The sequence below is a fragment of the Hirundo rustica genome, chromosome 3 (genome assembly GCF_015227805.2).
Source record: "Hirundo rustica isolate bHirRus1 chromosome 3, bHirRus1.pri.v3, whole genome shotgun sequence".
NCBI classification, from domain to species: domain Eukaryota; kingdom Metazoa; phylum Chordata; class Aves; order Passeriformes; family Hirundinidae; genus Hirundo; species Hirundo rustica.
In genome coordinates, this window is record NC_053452.1 from 69,873,954 (window position 1) to 69,897,243 (window position 23,290).

Below are 23,290 nucleotides of genomic sequence, written 5' to 3' on the forward strand. Positions count from 1 at the left end.
AGAGCCCTGTTCTCCATTGCCTGGCTGACTGTGCCTCTCCCTAGGAGTGGGACAGTTCTCTGACCTACACCCCATTCCCATGCCCTCTTTCACAGGGTATGAGAAAAGTGAAGAGATAAATGGCTGCCTAAAACCCCACAAATCCCTTGTTCAGAAGGCCTGAGAGTACAGAATCAATATCTCTGTATGTTTTGTTGTCATGAAAAGTTCAAATGACATATTCAATTCCAGCTGGCAGACTTTTTCAGTTTCTCTTCCCAGTTTTCAGAAGCATGGTGGTGCATAGCATTATGATCTGTCTGAACGTGATGTAGGTGGACTTCTGCCTTTGCTTTCACTGTTTCCTCAACTAGGAGGCAACACCAAAAGGAGGGAACAGTCACTGGAATGCAAAAGGAGTCTAGTTGAGACTAGTTTGGTTTTTTAAATTTCTTTTTCTATTTGAAAAAATCAAACACTACATAGCAAGAAGATTAAGAACTGTTCACACCCTTCTAAAAACCACGTCATGTTGATTGTATTCTGAATGTTGGCACAGAAATCTAAGAAATCGATACTGGTCAAGATTTACCAGTAATTTTCTGCTTAGTGTTTATCTGATGCTATCCTGTGGAGAACTGTAGCTCCCCATGGATTACAGGATAACATTATGATAAGGTCTCTGCCATAAGAATTAAGGAATGTTCCAAATTCCATTGGTCAGATGAATTTAAAAGTGATCTTTTTTTTTCCCTAAACAGGACCTGAGAAGCTTAGTGAAAGTAATTCTGCAGCTGTGATTGGCAAATATAGTGAAGCCTGTTGTAAGCCAAGGCAGGCTCATAAGACACTAATACTCTTTGGATCAGTCCTTTTATTTAGTGAGCTATGCATGTTCCAACTGGGTGTTGTGGAACCTCTGACAGTGTTTGTTCATTTTACCATCTGGATCAACAAGTGGTCGTTCTGGCATTTGGGCATGTTCAACCATGCTATGATTTCTAAATGACAGCCTTGTGCCAACAGAGATCTGACATTACAGTCAGCACCTACCTTGGGTGCTCACACTGTCACTCACTTGTGGAAACAGGATTTCGCAAATAAAAGAAATTGTGTTATATGCACTTGTTTTTAACAGCGTTAAGTAAATGTACGCCATGTGTACATATTTGTCGAGTGTTTACTGTTTACTGTGTTTCAGTGTGTTTGCTGGCTGTCAGATTCCATATCCAAAAAGAGAATTCCTCAATGAAGATGAACCTGAAGAGAAAGGGGATAAGGTATAATAAACTCCTTGTTTGGTTGGGGTTTTTTACTTTCAAGTATGCATCATGGTGCCAAATGAAAACTAATGAGACATGAAGAGTTAACAAAAAATGTGTTTCCAAGGCAAAGCTCTTTTAAAACTGTTTCTCAGACAGTTGAAAAGTATCAGATGCCTTGGGGTGTCTCAGGTGGTATCACCAGCACAGTTTGCCCTGACCTGTGGAGAATGAGCTGGATGGCTGTTCTGTCAGCAGTAGCTTGCTCTCAGCTGCTGTCGTTTCCAAGAAGACCTTGCTACCTCCTCCAGCATCACATGATGAAAATACATTGTGAGCACATGAAAAGAATGGCATTTTCATTGTATGACTGGCATCCATCCAGCCGTTTGAATGTAGATGGCTGTCGGGGTCTCAAATAAATAGTGGCAGCCTGCTTTTGGCACTACATCAGAACATTTCATCCATCTGTGTGCAGTTTCCTGATCGTGTTTTAAGGACCCTCAGACAAAGGAGTAATAAGGATTCTGAACTGTTCTGGTAGCAACAATCTGCTCTGAATATTCTCTTTTCCATAGCCCCATAGACATGAGCGAGAACTTGTTTGTGTGCGTAATAAATTTCGGTGTGTTTGCAACATAATCTGATCCGCTTGGTGCGTGTAGCTCAGCTCTGCTGCGTGACCGCAGCGATTGTCCCATAGTGCTGTGAAGGCCAGACAATGGTGCTACAGTGTAGGAAGCAGCATCTTATTTTCACTGAAGAGGGTACAGTGAGGCACCAACAGTGATGTATAGCTAACAAAATGTGAAGAGAACAGTCTTGAACTGTAGTTATCTGAGGACTATGTGGGAAGGGCTGTTGTCTTTCAGAGAAACCATTTGACTACATGAATGTCCTGTTTTCAATTTTCTGTGTAGCATGACAAACTAGCTGAGTTTAAAACTATGTTTCAGAGAGCAAATTTTGTTTTCAGAACTGATATTGAAGATTCTTCTTTACCAAGAACAAGTAGTAGTATTCGTGATTTTGGTGTCCAAGTAGTTTTTTCCAAAGGAGGAAACAACCCCCTGAGCAAAAATAAAATTAAATTCATGATGCTGATTCCATTGTAATTTAGTTACTGGTTTTGCTTCAACTCTCACAGCTTTAAAAAACAAGAAACCTTATGAATTAAATTTACTCTGGCTTTCTTACATTTAAGGCAGTGTACTTGAAAGTAAATATCTGTCTTTTCCCTGGGAATGTTGCAGGGATAATGACAATTGCATGCTTATATTTAAAACAGCCAATATATAAGTAGTCTTTGAGATGGTTGAGGGTAGTCAGGTATTTATGCACACTCCAAATTAAACTTTTTCTTAGACCATTTAGGTAATACAAGTCATGTAACTCACTGAATGTGTTCCCACAGTGTAGAAAATGTGGAGGTAAAGGCTATTCTGAAAGTTGAATGTGTGCCATGTTTTGTTGCTTTATGATGTTATTGTAAATGAAAGTTTTAATTTTTTTTTTTAGACTGGTTTCTTACTGGTTTGTTTTTAAAAACATAAATATCTGTATAATCATTTGGAAACCTGGAGAAGTTATCTTTATTTGGAACTTGCATCTGAATTAAATAACATTTAACATAAGCATCCATTCTTCAAAATGGTTAATTGTTAGTTAGCAAGACTAAAATGAGCGTTTGTAAAACAAAGTGAAAAATTCTGTTAGGCAAGTTTCTGCTAAGTTTGTGTCTAGGTAGGACTGAAATTTCATTTTGGTAATTAGTGCCTGAGAGGTGACATATGACAGTGGGTTGTTAAGTGTAGACCTTTGATGAGTTTAATCATTTAGGAACTGCCATGAACCAGACTGACCTGAGGACGAGGTTTTTGCTGGCAAAGCCATTTTTGTGCAGTAAGGTGGTGCAGCCCGGCCCCAGCTGGAGACTGACACAGCAGGTCCCCATCTCTAGCCAGGCAGCAGCAGTAGTGGTTCCACACAAGAACAAACTCAGGCTAGTCAACTAAATTTTGTTCCAAATTCTGAAGCACAAAACCTGAGACCTACAACATGCTCTTGCCTTTAATTGTGAGAGTCCCTTCAATATTTGTTTAAACATTAAAAATTTTTTCAGCTCACACAATAGTGACTACCTTACTTGCATCCAAATACTCCTATGAAACCACAAATTTCAGAATTCTAAGACAAATAGTTCCTTAGTTATTGGTGTTTTGTTTGTGTAAGTGAAGCTCAAACCATTATGAAAAATAAATTGCTTCTTAATAGCTTTTTTTTCAACCTAGTTTGATTAACTTTTTGAAGTTCAAATTCCCAGTTGAGGACTACATGCAGGAGGATACATTAAGGGGTTTGTTAAATGTGAAATGGAATTACAAGCTACCTCTTAAGTCCTTGAAGATGCAAGTATTCTTCGTAGTCTTAAATGAATACATCTCTGCAAATTTGTTGGAATGTATCTTGGGAGACCTTTGTGATAAATGGCATAGATGCAGATCTTTTATGTCATTTATCTGAGGTGACTAAAAGCCTCTTGGTGAAGGGAGTATCAAGAATTTTCTGCTAGTGGCAACTGGTTGTCATAATTTCTGAGAAACTAATAAAGTAAGGATTTAATTAAAAGGTTGCGTACTAAAGCTTTAGTCATGATATAAGCAGATATTCTAGGAAAAAAAAATCCTGTTGTGGAATGCTCCCTACAGTACATTAGGAAAAAGATGGTAAGGCTTTTTAATTTCATCCATGTCAGTTGAAGGTTTTTTCCATGATGAGCAAGTGACATATCTCACATTTGGAGTGAAATTGCATTTCTTTGCAATTCTCTTGGGTGGTTTAGTGCCGGGATGGAGGAGCCATCCCTGGTGTTTGAAAGCAGATTAACTGTTGTCTTTCCTAGAATTGTAACCATGGAGGACAGAGTTGCACTCTGTTCATTTTCTGACCTTCCCTCTACTTCCTCAAATACTCCTTTTAGTCTGTAGCCCTCTGAAGCCAGAAGAGCTCTCAATGTCTTTTGTTCTTGTGTTCTTCTTCTTAACGTTTTTTTCTCTTCTGTGACACTTTTCTCTGTTTATTGTCCTGCTAGGAACCAGTGTCATCCGAATTAGCTGGCTTTTCTTGCTTTGCTATTCTTCTCCTACCCTTGCCAGATTCTTCTTTCAGCTGTTTCCTCCTCTTTTGTCTTCAACATCTCTAGTCTCTTTTTACTTTTCTATTTCAATAAGATTTTCTGACCCTATATGCTGGGCACCATGCTAGGCCCTATTCCCAGTACAGTTGTGGAGTGCCTAAAAGCGCAGGAAACCAAAACAGTAATGAAACCTGTTTCTGGTTTTGCCACAGAATTTCCTCGCAGCCAGGAAGACATTATGTAATTCCTTTGGTCTCAATTTGCTTACCTTTCTGGGAGTAATGCTGTCAGCCTTCTTTGTTCAGGTGAAAAGTGAAAGTTTGAAAAGTGGCTTTGATTCTGCGTGGACAAGGCCTTTGAAGCACGTAGAACAACTTACTGTGGTTCCCCATGTCTGCCACTGAGCACTAGTGGAATTTTAGGTGCTTTGATTTACTTCATTAGGTGATTACTGCTTTATAAAGGGCTCCTCGAAGCACCCGGGTAGCTGTAGGAGGCACTGACTGTCCTTCCGGTTTAAGTCCAGCTCGTTTCATTAAAACAGCCACAAGTGGGACACCCCCACAAGGTGTGCGGGGGTGAACTTCTCTGAGGGTGAGCTTCTCCCCGCGTTCAGCCTTGCTGTGTTTTCCCATCGGGCAAGCGGGCCTGCCTCGTCCTCGGTGACGCCGGGGTCGGCAGCTCCGTGGAGCTCGCAAACCTAGCTCAGAGCGAGTGACCGTGCCGTGTCGCTTCTTCCCTCAGAATCAGCAGCAGCAGAATCAGCATCAGCAGCAAACAGCCCCTCAGCAGCAGGCGCAGGCGGCGCCGCCGCCGCAGCCGCAGCAGCAGAGCAGCAGCCAGACCAACGGGACGGCGGCGGGCGCCGGCGCGGGAGGAGCGGGCGCGGGCGCGGGGCTCCAGCACAGCCAGGACTCCAGCCTCAACCAGGTGCCTCCGAACAAGAAACCACGCATAGGGCCTTCAGGCGCTAACTCAGGCGGGCCTGTCATGCCTTCAGATTATCAGGTACCTCTGGGAATTTCGCTGCTTCTGATACTATAGCGCCGAGGGCCAAAATGTCCATTTTTCCCCTTCCCAACCGCAAGAACGGATCACGTTTTAATGACTTTTTGATGTAATCTGAGGCACGCTGAGGTTTTGTTCCGTGATTAGTAATTTTCAATAGAGTACCAGTTTGAGTTGTATCTACTGCACCCTGTAAAGTGTTGAGGACTAGTCCACTCCAGGAACGCACCTAAGTATTTGCTTGACTTCATATTTTAGACTAATCTCGCTGAAGCCAGTGGATGTAAATGCTGCATTGCATCAAGTTCAGGATACTCGAGTCTTGGCAATATTAAATCCCATGTGAGGTGCAGATGTGAGACAATTCTGAGAAGGGAAGTTAGAACCAGGCTCTCTCATTTCATTCCTCCTATTACCACATGTCTGAAGTGTTTTGTAGTTTATTCTGGTATCTTTCTGAGTCTACTTCTAATGTTAAAGAAAAAAAAAAAAAATGCGTGTAAACACAGGAATTATGATTTGGCTCATCCATTTGATTCATGCCAGAGTCGGGCACAAAGACATGCATTCTTTCTGTGACCAAAGTACAGCAGATTTTATGTTTCCCAGTATGGTAGCATTTGTAAGGAAAAGCACTGCCACTGAATAATTTTTGAATTTGCATGCTTGTCTTTGCTTACTAGAATTATATTTTCCACTGAAAAAGTGACTTACATTAAATATGGAAAGCACTGAACTTACCAGGATCTTAATTACTTCTGAGTTTATTACTTGCTGGAACAATAATTAGTTGAATGAAGAATTAAAATTAAAAAAAAAAAAAAAGTAGATATTAAAGGTAAATTTTAAATTATGCTAAGGATTCGATCTGCTCCCAGCCTCTAAGAGGATCTCTCCTTGGAGAATGGTCTTTTCAGGCTGCTTTAAAGTTAAAATAAGTAGGTTTTAAGGCACCAGCTCTAGAGTTGTCTTGACTTAGCCCTCCAGACCTTCTCCACAGACAATTGATTACTCAGTGCCAGACATATTTCTCCCATTTTTGTTTGACTCTTTTAGTTACAAATGGTCATGAAGGCATTGAGGGCAATTTAAGGGCAAAGACAACTAGGTTTCTTTTTCAAAAAGTTCCAGACAGGCTTGAGGCCTGGACAGATCAGTACATCTGTCTGACTGTACAGTATTTATAGCTGATCTGGTCTATACTTTGAGGACTGGTGTGCTGCATTTGATGATAGCCATTATAGCATTCTTGTCCAGTTCTCTGAATTGTTGGCAAACTCCCCCCTTACAAATTGCAAGCAGTCTAAATATTCTTCTTTTTTTTCAGATTTTTTTGCCCTCTAGGATGCTTTCCTTCTAAACTTTAACAGCACAGGCATCAAAATCATGATCTGTATGTTTCATTTACGTCATTTGCTAAATCATATGGTCTGATTATCCATTTTTACACTTGTTTGGCTATCTGCCTTTAACTTCTAGCTGACTATCTTCTGTTCCAGAAAGGAATGTCTGCAATTTGTCCAAGTCTGACTTTGTTAAAAGCAATTTCTCATATGTGGAACAAAAATAAGCATGGGCAAGTTAATGCATTCCTGTTGTCTTAGGACATGAATTTTGCTCCATTTTATCTTATTCAGAAGTAGATAGAAGATTCCCTTTGCTTTGAGTTTCATTTATGTTGTGGTCTGTAGTCTCTGTTGAAGTTCTTTTTGTCATTCACCAGCCTCAATGTGTATTGCTTCCACAAATGACAGTGGAAACTCTTTGTTGAATTTTACTGAGCCTTCCCTATGTGACCTGGGGTATCTTGCTTAGCATGGTGAGCTGATGCTTTTCATGCAGAAAGAGCCCGTATAAAGTCGTAGAATTTATCACAATTCTTTTTCTTTTCCATTAGAAGTTGAAAAACTTTCCAGAATTTTGAGAAAAAGGTCAGGTTTCAGACACTGTGTTACACAATCAGACTAATCATGTGGATTGTGGTGGGATTTACCTTGCTGGACAGTGTCCTGTCTATTGAGCAGTACTTCTCATGCCAAGTGATTTTGCAATTTGCATTATTGTGCAGGTCATGATTAATTCTGGATGGAGAATGATTATGATAATGAAAGGGCAAATTCACCTGGCCAGAGGTTGCAAGATCCATGATTTTACCATGCTGAGGTTGGAGTCCACTGAGCTGACTGCCCCAAACTGTGGAGGGGAAAAAAGACCCTTCAGGAAAATGAATGTTAGTTTATGTACATAGACATTCCCATCTTTAAGCAGTTGTCCTTGTTTGCAGTAGTTGGTTGAAAGACTCGCTTAAAATTACATTACTTTATCTTAATGGACAACTTTTCATTCAAGTAAATTGAGTAGCTCTTAAGTCATTGTTGGCTTTTTCTCAGAAAAGAGTAAAATGTGCCTCTATAACATTTAGTATTGCCTGTCTTGAGAAGGGTGTTTGTAGCATTTGCATTAATAGCAACAATAGATGTAAGTTTAGGAAACAGATGAATTCTGAAAGGTAGTCTGCTCTCTTGTGTATTTGGTTTTTTCCCAGGAAAAAATGGTGTGTACCTGCTGTACTTTTAGGTGTCTCCAAGGATTCTTGTTTATTTTTTGTGCTGTGTTGAAGCTGATTGCAGATCAGAATGACAAGTTGTTTTATGGGACCCTAAATAGTCTCACTGTTTGGTCAGCCTCCCCAGCAATCATGTTTTAATGAGCACCAGAGAGGTTAAAAATCTCCCGAGCTGCATGTTCCTGACAGGCTGGGTTTCATTCCTTTGATCCCTCTCTTTTTTCCTGCAGCACTCCAGCTCGCGCCTGAGTTACCAAAGCAACATTCAGGGATCTTCTCAGTCCCAGAGTACAATGGGCTATTCCACGTCATCTCAGCAGAGCTCTCAGTATCACCAATCTCATCAGTCTCACAGGTACTGAGGGACTTGACAGGCACTGCACTCAGAAAGGAATGGACTAGAAGCCAGAAGACTCCAGCAATATGAAGTTCATAATGATGAGAAGACCAAAAATACAAACTATGATGCAGAATTAAAATTCATGATGACAAAAGGAAAACTTCACTCGCTGAAGACTTCCCCCACCCCTGCCCCATCCCCATCCCTTTATTGCCATAAAGGAGATTCTCGTGAAGTTTTCCTTCTTCCCTGCCCTTGCATGTGCTCCATTGTGGTTACTCTAATGAACCCTTCTGATCTGAACCCAGCACTTAACTTCTTTAACCTTTGGAATTTTGAAGGATTCCTGGTGCACCTTCCTTATGCTGTAGTGATTGCCATAAATCTGTCTTTTCAATCTCTTTGATGGGATTTTAAAGTTTTAAAATCTTGAGCTCCCAGGCTTTCAAGCTTGTATATAGTTAGTTTTATACTAGGCAAACCAGTTTAGCTATACAGGTATATTGCACCTTTTTAAAGCACTATGTTATTTTCACAGGATATTACTGTTTTGCTCATGGATGTCAAGAACAGCAAAATTTTACTGTTCCAGAGTATTTTACTATTCTGTTTTTATTAGTCTAGTTTTCAGGCAAAGTATTAAAAAAAAATAATTAAAAATTGATAAAATGAAAAAAGAAAAATGAAAAAAGAAAAAAACCCACCCAAGTCTCTGCAGCGACAGATATGCTTCATGCTACTGGACTGAATGCCAAACAGAAGATTGCTGATATTTCTTAACTCATTCACATTGAATTCTTGAAATCACAGATCATGCTCTGACTAGTTTTAAATTAAGCATTACTTTAAATGAAACCAGGACAGTCACATAGAAAGGAGATGCTTTGAGGATCTGTTGGAACAGAAGAATGGAATGTCTTCCCAGGCTGGACACCAAAATAGTCAGGAAAATGTATTTACTGCCCTCAAGTCTCAGTAGGAATGTGAATGACGGGCTTTTTCTGTTTTTCTGCTAAGTAGCTTATTAATGTGTGTGAGAGTTCTATAAATTTAGCTTTCTTTCACATTCCTGAGTCAGTTCTCAAAATTTAAAGGTGACAGAAATACTAAGACTTGCAAAAACAAATGCATTTAATCATTTTATGTTAACATTTATAATTAAGGGAAATTATTGTGCAGTTTGAAAAGCATGTTGAAAATTGTTCCTTTTTCTTGTTTATAATGCATATTCTGTGTCCCTCACATTGCTGTGATTAACCAGATTAGTTACACCAGATGCGCTTGATTGCACTGAAATGTTTCTTTTTCCCTAGAGCAAACATGTTTTGATTGTGCCTAAGGGACTGTAAGTGGATGGGTAGTTGGCAGAAAATCCCCAGTAATTAAGCAAGAGTTCAGAAGCATAATCAGAGGATTATTGTCCAACTTCTGGAACCACAGTTATTCAGAGAGACAAAACATGTAATTTGGGACAGCTTCATTTTTTGCTTCAGCCTTCAGAAATAAGGCTGACTCCTGTGGCAGAAAACCTAGAGGAATGCATTTAGAAAGCTACTGGCAGTGTAACATCAGCGAGCTTCTACAGCTGGTGCAGAGAAGAGGTGAAGTGAGAGAAGTTCCGGTGTAAATGGTCAGTGGTAACGGGTTTTTATACTGCAGATTTATACACAAATGGTGTACCTGTACACATTCACACTGAAGTTGTGGTCAGATGTAGCAAGATGAGTAGATCTGTTTGCTCTGAGGAGAACGCTTTTCGTCACAGCTAGTCACATACACAGTTCTACTGGATTTGATCTCCCAGTCATCTTTAGTGTCCCCTTCCTCCTTAAACTCATGCTGTTTTCCTACTTTTTGTGAGCAGTTGGCTTGCTTTGGCCATCCCTGCCATCATGTGATTTTGACAACACCCAGCTGCTCTGGAAAAGCAGCTAAAACCTGCTTTTGTCATCAAATAGATAAGAAGGTGGTGAAAAACTAAATTAAGCAATTGAAAGGAAAAAAAAATATTTTTGGGGAAAAATAATCTCCCAAAGGATATTTCCAATGTATAACCCTTGAAATGATACAATTTATACATACTTTAGTACTCTGTTTAAAAGAACAAGTTTTAATTGTTCCTTTATTTCAGTGACTCTGGGGTGACGTTCTTTCTGTCTCCCCCCTTACTGATGTTAGGATGAGGTACTTTTGATCAAATGGATATTTGGCCAATGCCATTAAGTAAACTTCTTTTATACTTCTGTGATTTGAATGTCACGTTTCTGGAAATTAACATACAGCAGAGTGATTTTTGTCCCCTCCTTTTCCTCTTTCTGTTCTCTCAAAATTATTTTGTCTTTTCTCCTACAGTTATCTAACATTTCTTTTCCCTGCTGGGACCTGCAGCCGATCATCAAAATTCACACAAGATCAAGAGGTGATAGGGAACCATGGGTTAATTAAGGTGGGCTCTTGTGCCAATAAGGCAAAATCATGGTGTAGATAAATCTCTATGTAGAGTGTGAAACTTCACAGCAATGTAAGGTGCTTTAATTGAATGGACTTCCAGCTTCCAGACTGACTGCCACAACCTCTCTAAGCTGCACTTGCATTTCTTGCCTTGGTTGGGTTGATAGATGACCACATGCCACTCCTCTCTGTAGCTTGTATGTGCACAGGTGAAGCCAACTTGACTTCCTCTGTTCCTTCAAATTCACAACCGGGAAGAGAGCAAGTAAAAGCAACAGCGCTGGCTGCAAAATGTAGGCTCTGCACACTCTTGTAGTTTCTTCCTGGGGCGAAGTAATTTGCCTTTTCTTGGGAGCTTGATGCATGCTGCCAGGGTGGGTGGCAGTCATAATGGAAGAAGCCTTGCTGCCTAGGGGTTATCCCATGAGGTAAAAACTCTCCCCTTTCAGAACTGAATTGTGCAGTTTGTTGTGGGAAACCAGGACCTTTTTTTTTTTTTTTTTTTTTTTTTTTACCTGTGCAGTTTCTGTATTACTCAGCTCTGTCTCTGCCCATAACCTGTAGACCCTCACCAAAGTGTTCCACACCTTACGGAGCTGCGCAGAGCTGTCTTCTCCATCCTAGTGGGAGAGCGGGCTGCTGAGTACAGCTTTTCATGTCATGGCTCAGAGGAAACAAACGTGGGGAATTCATGGGATGAGCAGCCTGGTCCGGGTTGGTGAAATTTATGTAGCACAAACTGCACAATGAAGGAAAAATATAGGGAAAGCTGCGACTCCTGCACTGTATCTGTGACACTGTATCTGGGAAGGGGGAGGGAAGCGCATTCGTAGCGGGAGGGGTGGCGGGAAGCTAGAAGTGTTCAAATATGTATGATATTTTATATAAACATAATAAGCTTAGTTCCCCTTCGTAATCTTCAGGAATGGTACTTTAACACCATTAAGCAAAGAATTGTTTTAGGATTAAATAAATGTATTGTACATAAGGCCATACGTAATCTTCTAAAAATGTCGCCAGACAGGAGCGATGTGTATTACTATATGAAAAAAAAGTCCTTAATGCACTGTTATCTCCTAAATATTTAGTAGTAAATTAATGCTATTTAATTTTTTTAAAAATTTGTCTTGTGTAGACACTAAAAAGTATTACACAAAATCTGGACAGAACATGTCCTTTTTAACAGCAATTTAAAGAACTTTTTTTATATGTAAGGTAGTAACTTTTCAAGTTGTCCTAGTTGTATATTCCCATGTTTACTATTTGTGGAAGTGTGCCTGTCTCTACTCAATTATTTTTTTTCCTAATAATTTCATGCACGCATCTTTCATTTTTGTAGTTTCCATTAGAAATTATTGTGTATGCGCCTGGTGCTGCCACAAAACTTTGCCGCTCTAGACCTGTGGTGGCTGCATTCAGCAGTGCCCGTGCCAATGGGCTACCAAAACCATGAAGCAAAATACTTGTTTCTCATTCTGGAGTTGAGAGTTTACTGCTTTTAAGTTGTCCTGATGTCACTCTTGAAATGACTGTTAAAACTAAGCTATGAGTTCATTGCATTTATTTTATATTCTTGGTTGTAATGAAATGGAATTGACTTTGCTTCAGTGTGAATTTTTTTAATAAAATAATATACATTTGTAATAATAATAAAAAGTTCAAATCAAATAAGCGTGCATTTTTTGTAAACATCAACTTCGGGCTACCAGTAGGGAGAATACAGCCCACAAAATTGCAGTTGTAATTATATTCAGGATGTTTATGATATCATACAACACACAAAACAAAGCTTGCAAAACCTCAGAGTTAAAATTACCGCTTTTAAAATGCCCACGAGGATATTCACGGCTATGTGTCTATCAAAATAGAATGAAGCCTTATGGAAAGCAGGATCAATGGAGTGTTCTCTCAGGTTTTGCTCTCCGCTTGTAAGCGTGCTGGTGTGCCACACCAATGGCACTTGCTGAGATTCATTATTACCTGCATGACAGTCCTGTAGATGCATCTTCTGAAAAAGAAATGTGGTTTACTCTGTTTTGGAAATAAATACCTTCCTGCTTTCTGCTGCTGGACCTTGGAGCATTTCAAGTGGCAACATGGAAAGTATGAGCTAGAGCATACTGGTGGGTTTTCAAAGTGGGATTTGTGTCCTTTGCTAGTCTGTGTGTTTCTGTTCTATCTAACTTTGGATGGATGGATGGATGGATAGATAGATAACTTCTTCCAAAAATCCCACTTCTCCATAACAGTTGTGTGGGTAAGAATGGTTGGGATTTACTTGCACTGCCCATTGCCTTAAGAAATAGTCTTTGTTTTTTGATGTACCTTTTACACAAGGGTGGGAGTAGGAGTGGTCTTTTGACAAAAAGCTTAGTCTGCATCTCTGACACTTCAAGACAGAGCTGTTCCTTCAGCCTCAATGCAACTGAATATTCCTGACTATGTAACCCTCATGGTTTCTGCTTCTGTTGTCCTTTTGTTGATACGATTGTGCTTAGTAAACAGCTTTGACTTTGATGTTTCTAAAACCTCCTATGCCAGCTCTGTCTCAATCTCCATTCTTCTACATCATGTTTTTCCTACCTGATCGTGCAGTTTACAGTCTAATCTAGCCTGATCATACTGATCTGAATTATGGTGTCCCTTCTTTGTCCTTGACAGCTAAACAACTTTGATTTCACAGCCACTGAGAAAGTTGCAGAGTGGGTTGTTTATTAGTCTTTTGCTTTGACTTGTTGCTTCTTGCTTTGTGTTATTGCCCTGCCTCTGCCATCTCTGTTGCATTAGTTGTAAAGCTTCTCTCTTCACTTGCTCATGACTGCCAAAGCCTGCTGTTACGCCATCTCTCTTACTCAAATCAAGGCGTTATCTGAGTTTTCTCTTGGTCTGATTGTCCCTCTAGATCATCCTCTGCCCCCTTAATTTTTAGACTTCTAAATAAGCATTTTTAGGCTTTGTTTCCAATTGCCCATTGTTCTTGAAGAGCTGTTGCATAAATTTCTGGAAAATTCCCTCCTAGGTGTCTTCTGTATCCCTTGTTAAAACCCCTTGGCTTTGATGCATACAGAAGTTTAGTATTTTACGCTGCTGCTGTGTAAGGAGTCATATCTATTGTGTTAATGAAAACTGTTCCAGTGTTCATTTTGCCTTCCAGTCTGTCTGCATCCATCTATTACCTCCCTGCATTCCCTCCACAAGCTCCCTGTGACAACAGTCATTTTGTTCTGGTACAGTAGCTTCATGACTGGGGCTTGCAGCACTCTGGAATATGAATAATAATCACTGTAATATCATGGTGTTTTACTGCTGGACAGTAGTAGTGTTGTCACTTTCCATGTGCTATTTCAACATAAGAAACATCATTAGTGCCAAACACCAATTTCATCTGGCTCATCACAGAACCTGAGCAAGTATTGTTCCAACAGCCAGCAAAGGTTAATGATGTACAAAACCTGTAATGTTTTCTTTAACTGGTAGGTTCTGCTTTTTTACTTTCCAGGGAGCTTCATGTCCTTGTTTGTGATCACAGAAAAAACAAAAGCTTTGGCTTATTCTGGTGGTTTTATAGTAATTCAGAAAATTATTATTGCATAATTACTACAATGATTTTTTTTTCATTTGCAAGAAATATTTATTAGAACAGTTGTTGAAGTAGATTAAAATCACAACAAGGTTATGAAAGATGTGCGTACAGTCATAACTGAGTTGCTGAAATTTCTGGGGGAGTACCACATCTGTTATGTAACAGAGTTCCAAGTTAATCCGGAGTGGGTGTTTAAAAATTTGTTATTGTTGTTATTATTACTATTTTTATTATTGCAAGTCTGAAAGTAATACCAAGCTACCTAATATTTTTTTATATAGTGTACTTGCCTTGGGATAGGATCAATTTTTCCAGCCTGGTGTATTGGCATACTGCTCTGTGTATTATAGGGTCTGTAACAAGCCATTTCTGTGATAATGTGTGTTTTTTGAAGCATTATGAGGAGGACAGACAGCCTGGGAGTATTTAACTTCTACACATGCATTGCATGCACAGAACATGTGGCTGAATAAAGTATTAAGAAATACATTTCCTTAGCTAAAATGTCTTATGATGTTGTTCAGTAAGAAGTTGTTTGAATAAAACTGCTATATGAAATCATTACAGAAATGATACCTGTGCCCCAGTCCATGCCCAGAATGGATTTTTTGCTTTGCTTGCACTGCCAGTAAATGTGCTAAATAAATTAGTAAAGGAAAATATGAATTATTTTTTAAATACTACTTTAAAAAAAGTTAGTTATTTGCTACTGAATCTTGGATGTGATAGCCAACAATAATACATTTTATGCCATCTCCATCCCACAAGACACCATGTCTCAAGTATCAAAAAACTGATATGTGAAGCACTGAAGAAAGGAAATCTTCATACCTATCAGCAGCAGATAAAGTTTTAATTATGAACCAAATATGCCAAGTGACGTCTGGCTCAGACATCCTTTCTATGGCCTGCATGTAAACCTATACTGGCAAGATTCTTCCCTGTATCCACAAACACACATTCCCTGGGATGTTTTGGAGGGAAAAGACAGAGTGGAAGCGTGCAGCCTTTTGATGTTTGTAGAAAAAATTTAATGCTATCAGGTTTAGGTATCTGAAGTTCTCCAGATCACAATGAAATTCTAACTACTTTTAAGTATGTATTTTTAACATTTGTTAAAAATGTTTTCTACCCTTGTCTGGGTAAGGTGGCACAGCCCTGCTCTGAAAAGGTAACCTCAACTCTGCGTGCATGACTTGGTCAGGGCACAGTTGTCAACTCAGAGTCTTGCAGACAATTTACACACAGTGGACACTGAACTTTAACCTGTAAGCTCAGGTCATACAGCTCTGTGCCAACCAGAAGAAAGAGACGGAGTCTTCAGGTTCTGATTTTTCAAGGTTACATGCTTCGTTTATTGTTCTTATCTTACAATTTTCTCAGTGCCCAACAAAGATGTTTGCAGCTGCTCGGGCATCTGCCGACTCTCTGACTCTGACTCCTCCTGCGCAGGGCTGTCTCTATCTTTTATACTAATTGCTACGTATTCTTTATTTATCATTACTTGCCAATGTCTATCACTTATACTAAACAGGTTGTCTCTACTTTGACCCAATCTCTTTAAACTACTTTGTGCCACCGTCACAGCTGAAATGGAGTGAGGGAAGAAGAAAGAAGAAGCAGGAGACAACGCCCCAAATCCTCCATCTTGTCCTCATTCACTTCAATGCTAGAAATCTAAATTTACTGTTTTTTCACCCTGTGATAAGCTAAACTACTATCTTTCACACTCTTGTGGCCTGCAACCCCTCCCGCAGTGCAGGAAGCCTTTCCCATGGACTGAAATCAAAGCCAGTGTCTCTCTGAGCTCTGGACCAGGGTCCCAGACCCTCCTGTCCAGGTCTCTGACCCTCCAGGGCAGCCAAAGGAATGCCCTGGACTCCAACAAAAACCAATCAGCTCTCGGAAAACACACTTCCTTGGCTGAAAGGTGAGCCAGAGAACTGCAAAATTAAAGGCTTAAAGTCTTATGCAAAAGGCTCCTGTGGCCCCCCAGTTTGGCAGACAGTATTATGAGGTGATTGTAAATTATTAGATCATATTGTTGCTAGGCTGTGCAGTTCTAAAACATCTGTTGTTCTAAAACATCTTGCCATTATCTAGTATGATGTGGAATGAGTAATTTGTGAAAGTGTAATTATGATTTTTGGTTTTCAAACTTTTGTAATTGTTTGCAGTGGTACAGTGGTACAGAAGAAAGAATTACAGTTTCCAGTAGTTTGATTTTAGCAGTAAAAGTCAGAACATTAACTTGCTAAGGAAGAGGGACCAAAGGAGATCAGGCGCCTCCCTTGCTGGTGTCAATCCTTCCATTGCAGCAGAGGAGATTCAAGGAGGCAGATCATACTGTGATGTTGTGTAGTAACTGCAATTCCTAGGAAACGCTTGCTTTAGAAAGAGAAGTATTTTTAAGTGCAGCATCACCACTGTAGAAAGTGAAGCAAAGCTGATGTGAGTTAGTCACCCTTGCAAAATTCTCTGCACATAGCAAGCAGGCTGACTTGATCACATTGAGAAGTTTATAGACTTTGGTCTTGCCCACCCATAGATGCATGAAAATGTGCATCGTTTGTGGTTTCGGAATACTTCCCCTGGTAATAACGGAGATTTTCTGAAAGTTGTGGAAGTTTTCTTGTAACTTGCGGTATCCCACAAACATAGAAATAACTCCCTACTCATTTAAGAAACAATGGGGACATCTACTAACACACCCTGGTGCTATGTCCCAATGGGGATTATCAAGAGTTACTTCTACATTATGCTGCTGCTAGATGAAAGCTGGAAGTCCCCTATGACTTTGAAACAGTTGGTTCTGGAAAGCAGGAAGAAAGCGGCTTCTCTTATCATCCAGAGCGATATTAAAGGTGTTTGAAGTGCATTTGGGTCATCTGAGATTGTGACATGTGCAATATTTGAACACTGGCCATATACTTCCAACTCCAAGAATTCAATCTCACATGATAACATTTACATATATTGTCTGTGGAGACACGCTCAACTGAGACTTGCTAATGTAAATCTTATAAAATACTTGTCAGTGAATCGTGTGTGCTGGAGGAGGTAAGGAACAACCGGCCAACTCTATCAGAACCAGGAATATTCTCTTCCCGCCTAACGTGCCAAGCTCATAAATCAGTCGTAGTGCGTCATGCTTTTATTAATACATGGTGGTTGTACTATTCCAAGACTGCGTTATCGCCGCTGCTTCTCGTGCATCAGCGATGTGGTAATCCATTTGTATTCCACCTAGCTCCTTTGGGATGTTTCGTGTGTGGCTGTGGGGAGAACAGCAATGCACTGGCCTTTAGTCCGGATAGCCTATACGTAACCTTGAAAATAAAAAAGCACCACAGCAGCATTCAATCTTGTCCTTGTTTGGGCTGAAATTCCAGTAGATGCAACATGGCACACTTATGGAGGGCACACAGAAAGAGAATGGGGATTACTCCTGCTTCTGTGAGATTAAGGATGGCTTCTAAATATGCTACATGTGAATACGAAAACAAAACGCACTTTTGCTTTGGCATTTTAGGATCTTACCTGACAGGTGAATTCCAAAAGCATGCATGTTTAAATTACTGGGATATGTCCTAAGTATGTTTAGTCCAGCGTGTTTAATAAAAATGTCTTGACATTGAAAGTTGCTATCACTTTGTAAACCAAAAAACCTAAGAAAATTTCCTGCGCATTGCTGCTCTCACGCACATATCCAAACGTGGAGCTAAGGAATAACTGGTTTCCCAAAAATGCCCTGAGAAAACAGGATACCCTGTGTAGCCAGCATAGCTATGCATCCTAAATATAACAGCACTGAGCATTCACGGAGCAGGGTTCAGGTTCACAGCACGTACCACAGCCTGGGATGTTCGGGGCCAGACGTCCCCACCGTGTAATGTGATCCCTTCCTTGGGTGCCGGACTAGCTCCCAGCCCTGCAGCTGCTGGCTGGGAGTGCGCTTACCTGAGCCAGGCCCACCTCCTCCCAGCTGGAGCCATCCCTTCTGCAAGGGAACGTGGCGTGTGACACGGGCAGGTCTCTCAGCCCCTCTCTGCACAGACCTGACGTGGAGGCTTGCTGCTGTCGACGGGTGTGAGCTGTTGGGTTGGGCTGCTGCAAGGAGGTCCCTCTTGCCTGACAGTGGCAGTGGTGGATGCAAGGGGCAGTGGATGCAACGTGCCACCATGGAGCAGCTCCGGAGCGGGGCCTACCTGTGCAGATGGGAAGGAAGATTGCCCAGCCCCCAGGAGCCTGGGCCCCCACCTTCTGCAAGCTGTCCACACACGTTGCAGCAGTGGGCGTCCTGGGAAGGTGCCGGCAGCGCCTGGGGCGGCCTGGAAGAGAGTAGCGCTGCTGGTGTGCCACTCCTCTCTGGGACAGAGGGGCTCTGGCACTGGGATCCTCTCTTGTGGACACTTTACAACCACTGTGGTGCTCCACAGAAACTCTCCGGGCCTCCTGAAGCCCCATGGCAAATCCCAGCCTTGCAAACTGGGGCACGAGCAGCTGGAAGCGTGAAGGAGGCTGGTGCCAGCAGCAAGGTGCCAGCCAGTGCAGCGATGGGCATGTTGTGCATCGCTTCCCCCCACGCACGCTGCTCCCCAGGGCCCCCGGCGGGGAGAGGCAGAGGAGAGGCTCCACGTGAAGCCCAGCTCACTCCTGACTGGAAGGGTGACGCATTGGATCGCCCAGCTCCCTGCTTGCGTGCCTACACGGAGTGGGGCTGCAGTACCCATCTTCCAACATATTTTTGGCTCTGAGGTTTCTTGGAGTCTTACGAATCCCACATGTGGATGAGGGTAAGACTTTGGGAAGTTTTGAGAAGCGTGTTTTGCTTCTCCACAGTGCCCCAGACACAGAACTTCTTTTGCTGTGCTCTCCCACAGGAGGGTCTCACAGTAACTAGCAGTTCACTGGATTTAAGTGGACTTGAGGAAGGTTTGATACCTTCCAATCTTTTTTCCCTGCTCTGTTCTCGTCTGCTAGGGTTGCTCTAAGCTTTGGCAAAAATGCCCCTTTTCATATTATGGCTCAGCTTTGCCCAGTGCTACACAAAGCCTCTCTTCTTCAGACACTTGGCAATCTGTACCTGAGGAGACCATTTTATAGTTAATGGCAGATGCATTTTAAAAAAAGGAGTATTCAGAAGGCCCTTGGGTGGTTTGTTTCACTTTACTGCCAGGGAGGGTATCTGCTGCCAGTGCTGTCTGCTGTCCTGGGGAACTGTCTGACAGCTTGGATATTTGTCTGTCAGGATATCTAACATGACAGCACGTATTTCAGAGCACAGCCTGAGCCCTCTTGGGATTATAGTCTTCAAATTTTCTTACATATGATATACCATTGTTGGATGAAAGCATTGTGTGCCTCATTGGAGACTACTGAGGAAGCTGTGAAGAAAAGAACAGTCCCACATGGGAGGGAGTTAGGTAGTTCAGCAGTATGGCGGTCATCATCTGCCATGAAGTTGGATCCTCTACTTGGGGAACACAAGTCTTGCTGAGGAAATGCATCTCACTGACCTGCAAGTTAAACAGTAAGGGCTGACGGAAACTTGGATTCCTTGGCCGTGGCAGGCAAAAGGAAGCCTGTAAGTACTGTGCTTGTGTGGGGCTCCAGATGGCCCATCTGGACTAGGCAAGGTGTGGCTCATGCAAGCCCTCCGCAAGCAGGAAGCTGCCGCCTCCTCAGATCGTCTGCTGGGCAAGCAGCCTCAGCCTCTTGAGAGAGGGGAGGTAGCAGAGGGGCTGAAGCAAGAAGGGGATCTCCAGCATCTTGTTGCAGGGCTGCAAGGTGATTGCTGCCTCAGACATCAAGGAGGGGGCTGGCTGCTCCTCGTGCTCTGCAGAGTGGGACCCTGAACACCCACTGGCATCATCATCCTGCTCTCCTCTCTCTCCCCTCCTTTTGAGGGAGGCCTGACCTGCCTCCCCCCAAAGTCACAGGCAGAAGCTGCTTTGGAGAAAGATTCCCAGCTCAAGACTACACTGACTCAAACGACTTTCCCATTTGGGGAGAAGAGGGTAAGAACTAGATTCTCTTCTGGAAAACCCTTGAAAATGTGCATTTTTACTTCTCTTCCAGATGCTGGCAGGGAATGAGGACAGGGTCTCTGTCTCATGACAATCTGACAAACCCTGACAGAATCCATTAGAGAGACTGACGTCCTGGTGGGGGGAGAGAGGTGGGACGGGATGTCAGGCCTCAGGGGGTGCTCTTTTATATTTCATTTGTGAGCTGTTGATTTGTATCTGTCTGGGGTTGAGCCCACATGAGTCACCTTCACACAGGCAGGTGGGAGTGGCTTCATTATTTTCTCTTGAATCACCCCACATTTCTCTGTCACCAGAACATGCTTTAACAGCCACGTGCGTGTGGGTATATGTGGTGCGTGTCAGACCCAGCCAGCCTGGTGGGAACAGGCTCAGCTGACTTTGCCTGAGCTTGGTGGACTTGGCTGTGTTCTCCTCACAGTTGGACTTGCTGATCTTAAAGGTCTCTTTAAGCCTAAATGAATCTAAAATTTTATGATATGTGAACTGTGTGGTATTATGAACTGTGAGTAAGTGCCATTCTGCAGGAGTTTCTCAGTGCTTATTTTTTACACAAGGCACTCCAGTGAGGGTTCAGGACACCCTTTTTGACTCCTCCACTGGATTCTTGGAAGACCAGTGTGCTTATTCTCTTTGCTTTGTAGCTGAGCAGCATGAACCTGTAGCAGTCACCACTGTTGGACCTCAGTAGTGCTAATGTCACCATCAACCTGTAGACTCATAGAATGGTCTGTTTTCAAAGGGCCCTTAAAGAACATCCAGTTCACCCCCTGCCATGGGTGGGGACACCTTCCACTGAATCAGGTTGCTCAGGTATCTGTCCAACCTGACCTTGAACACTCTCAGGGATGGGACAGCCACAACTCCCTGGGCAACTTGTTTCAGTGCCTCAGCACTCCCACAGTAGAGTTTCTTCCTTACATCCAACTTAGACCTGCCCCCTTTCAGTTTAAAACTATTGGCCCTTGTCCTGTCACTGTCACTATCTGTCCATATTAAATCTCTCTACCTTCTTTTTGTAAGCCTTCTTAAAGTACTGGAAGGCCACAAGGCGGACTCTCTGTAGACTTCTCTTCTCCAGGCTGAACATTCCCAGCTCACAGCCTCTTGGGGCAGGAGAGGTGCTCCATCCCTCTGATCATCTTTGTGGCCTCCTCCGGACTCACTCTAACAGGTTCACATCTTTCTTGTGCTGGGAACCCCAGAGCTGGATGCAGCACTCCAGGGGTGACTCAGAGAGCGCAGTAAAGGACACAGAATCACCTCCCTTGACCTGATGGCCACACCTCTTGATGCAGCCCAGGAGGTGTTTGGCTTTCTGGGCTGCAAGTGCTCAGCTGGCTTATGTCCAGCTTTTCATCCATGAGAACCACAAATCTGTCTCCAAAGGGGTGATCTCTGTTCTTCTTGCAGTCTGTACTCACCTCTGGGATTGCCCTAACCCAGCTGCAGCACCTCGCACTTGTTGAACCTCATGAGGTTCTCATGCACCCACTTCTCCAGTTTGTCCAGGTTCCTCCGGATGGCATCCCTTCCTTCTGTTGTGCCAACTGCATCACTCAGCTTTATGCCCTCTGCAAACCTGCTGAGGGTGTATTTGTTCTTGACAAAGATTTTGAAGAGCATCAGTCCCAAAATAAGAACCCTGAAAGGGCCTGAAATCTCCCTGAGCCACTGGGTAGCCCGAGGGCGTAGGACCGTCACATGCAGATGAGGTGTAGCGTTGCCCAGTGCTGGGGCCGCAGCAAGACCAGGCTCGGAGAGGGGAGCAGCCTTTCAGCCGTGCCGGGAGCACACCAGCCTGCAAACTGCGGGTGTGGGAACCGGACAGAGGCAGCCAGGCCGGTGGATGCTGTGCTCAGCAGTCCCCTCACCCTCTAACTGGCTCCCGGTAATGCCAATAGGAGGGCAAAAATCCACGGGTCTGCTGTGTCCACTGAGAGCTGCCGACCCCCTCTGAGCTGTTGCGTGTGCACCTACAGATGGGGAGCTGCAGTGAGGAGCAGCTCAGCGTGTGCCCAGGCCTGGCACATCCCGGGTGCCAGAGCATGAATAGGGCACAGGCAATGTATGACAGCCTTTGGCAGCTGGTCAGAGTGTGTGGTGCAAGCTGGAGGAGGGAGAAGAGCCACGAGGTCCTGCTGCCCAGCCCAGCAGCCCACAGAGCTGGGGCTGCTCCACTGAGCTGGAATGGCCACGGAGCCAGCTCCGTCCACCAGCACCAGCCACAACTCTCGATAAGCCTGGGAGAGCTGGGGCTTGCAGGCCTGCCACCAGAAGGGTGGCTCTTTAGGAAGAAGGTGCTGTGTATTAGTTAGGGGGGTTTTGGTGGGTTTTCCCCTCTTAAGACACCTACAATCAAATGTGAAATACACATTTCTCTACAGGACTTTGGCTAAATACTCCCCAACACATAAACCACAAAAAATTTGAACACTGTTCTGAGCCAGCTCCTTTCCTAGAACCTTTCAGAGGAGGCTTGTCAGCGGTTTCACTGGGAGGTTTCACAGCAAAACTGTTGCATCCTGGCTTTGATTTTTGCAAACAGCTTCTTGAGGCTTGAAAAAGAAATGCCTGTCCCTAGCTGTTGCCATTTTCTGCTTGGCAAGAGTCTCTGCCAGCAGAGACGCCTCCATGCTGTTATGATGGGGTTTGTGAAAGTGGTTTGTGTTGGCCCTTGTCCTGGGCAATGGCCAGGGTGAGCAGGTACAGGAATCTGAAGTCTGTGATGCAGTATCTGTTTGCTCCTTGGTGTTGGCATGGAGTGTTTGATAGTGGGCCTCTTCTTCCTTAAATATAGAACTGGGAAAGGGGCCAGAGAGCTGGGAGGAGACTTTTCTGCTCTTCAGGTGGGACGGAGGAGTTCAGTAGCCAAGCGCAGCTGGGCAAGACTTCTGTGGCTGGCTGGTGAGGAC

General features: G+C 42.9%; 1 protein-coding gene across 2 annotated transcripts in view; it reads left to right on the plus strand.

Moving 5' to 3' along the window:
* Positions 1 to 12,410, plus strand: part of CDK19 (cyclin dependent kinase 19) — a 121,711-nt gene extending 109,301 nt beyond the window's left edge. For both annotated transcript variants that reach the window (XM_040058000.2, XM_040057999.1), the window contains exons 11-13: positions 1,181 to 1,259; positions 5,122 to 5,385; positions 8,182 to 12,410. In XM_040058000.2, the coding sequence (XP_039913934.1) occupies positions 1,181 to 1,259; positions 5,122 to 5,385; positions 8,182 to 8,313 (475 nt within the window). In that variant the 3' untranslated portion in view covers positions 8,314 to 12,410. The remainder of the gene's footprint in view (positions 1 to 1,180; positions 1,260 to 5,121; positions 5,386 to 8,181) is intronic.
* Positions 12,411 to 23,290: the final 10,880 nt, after the last annotated feature.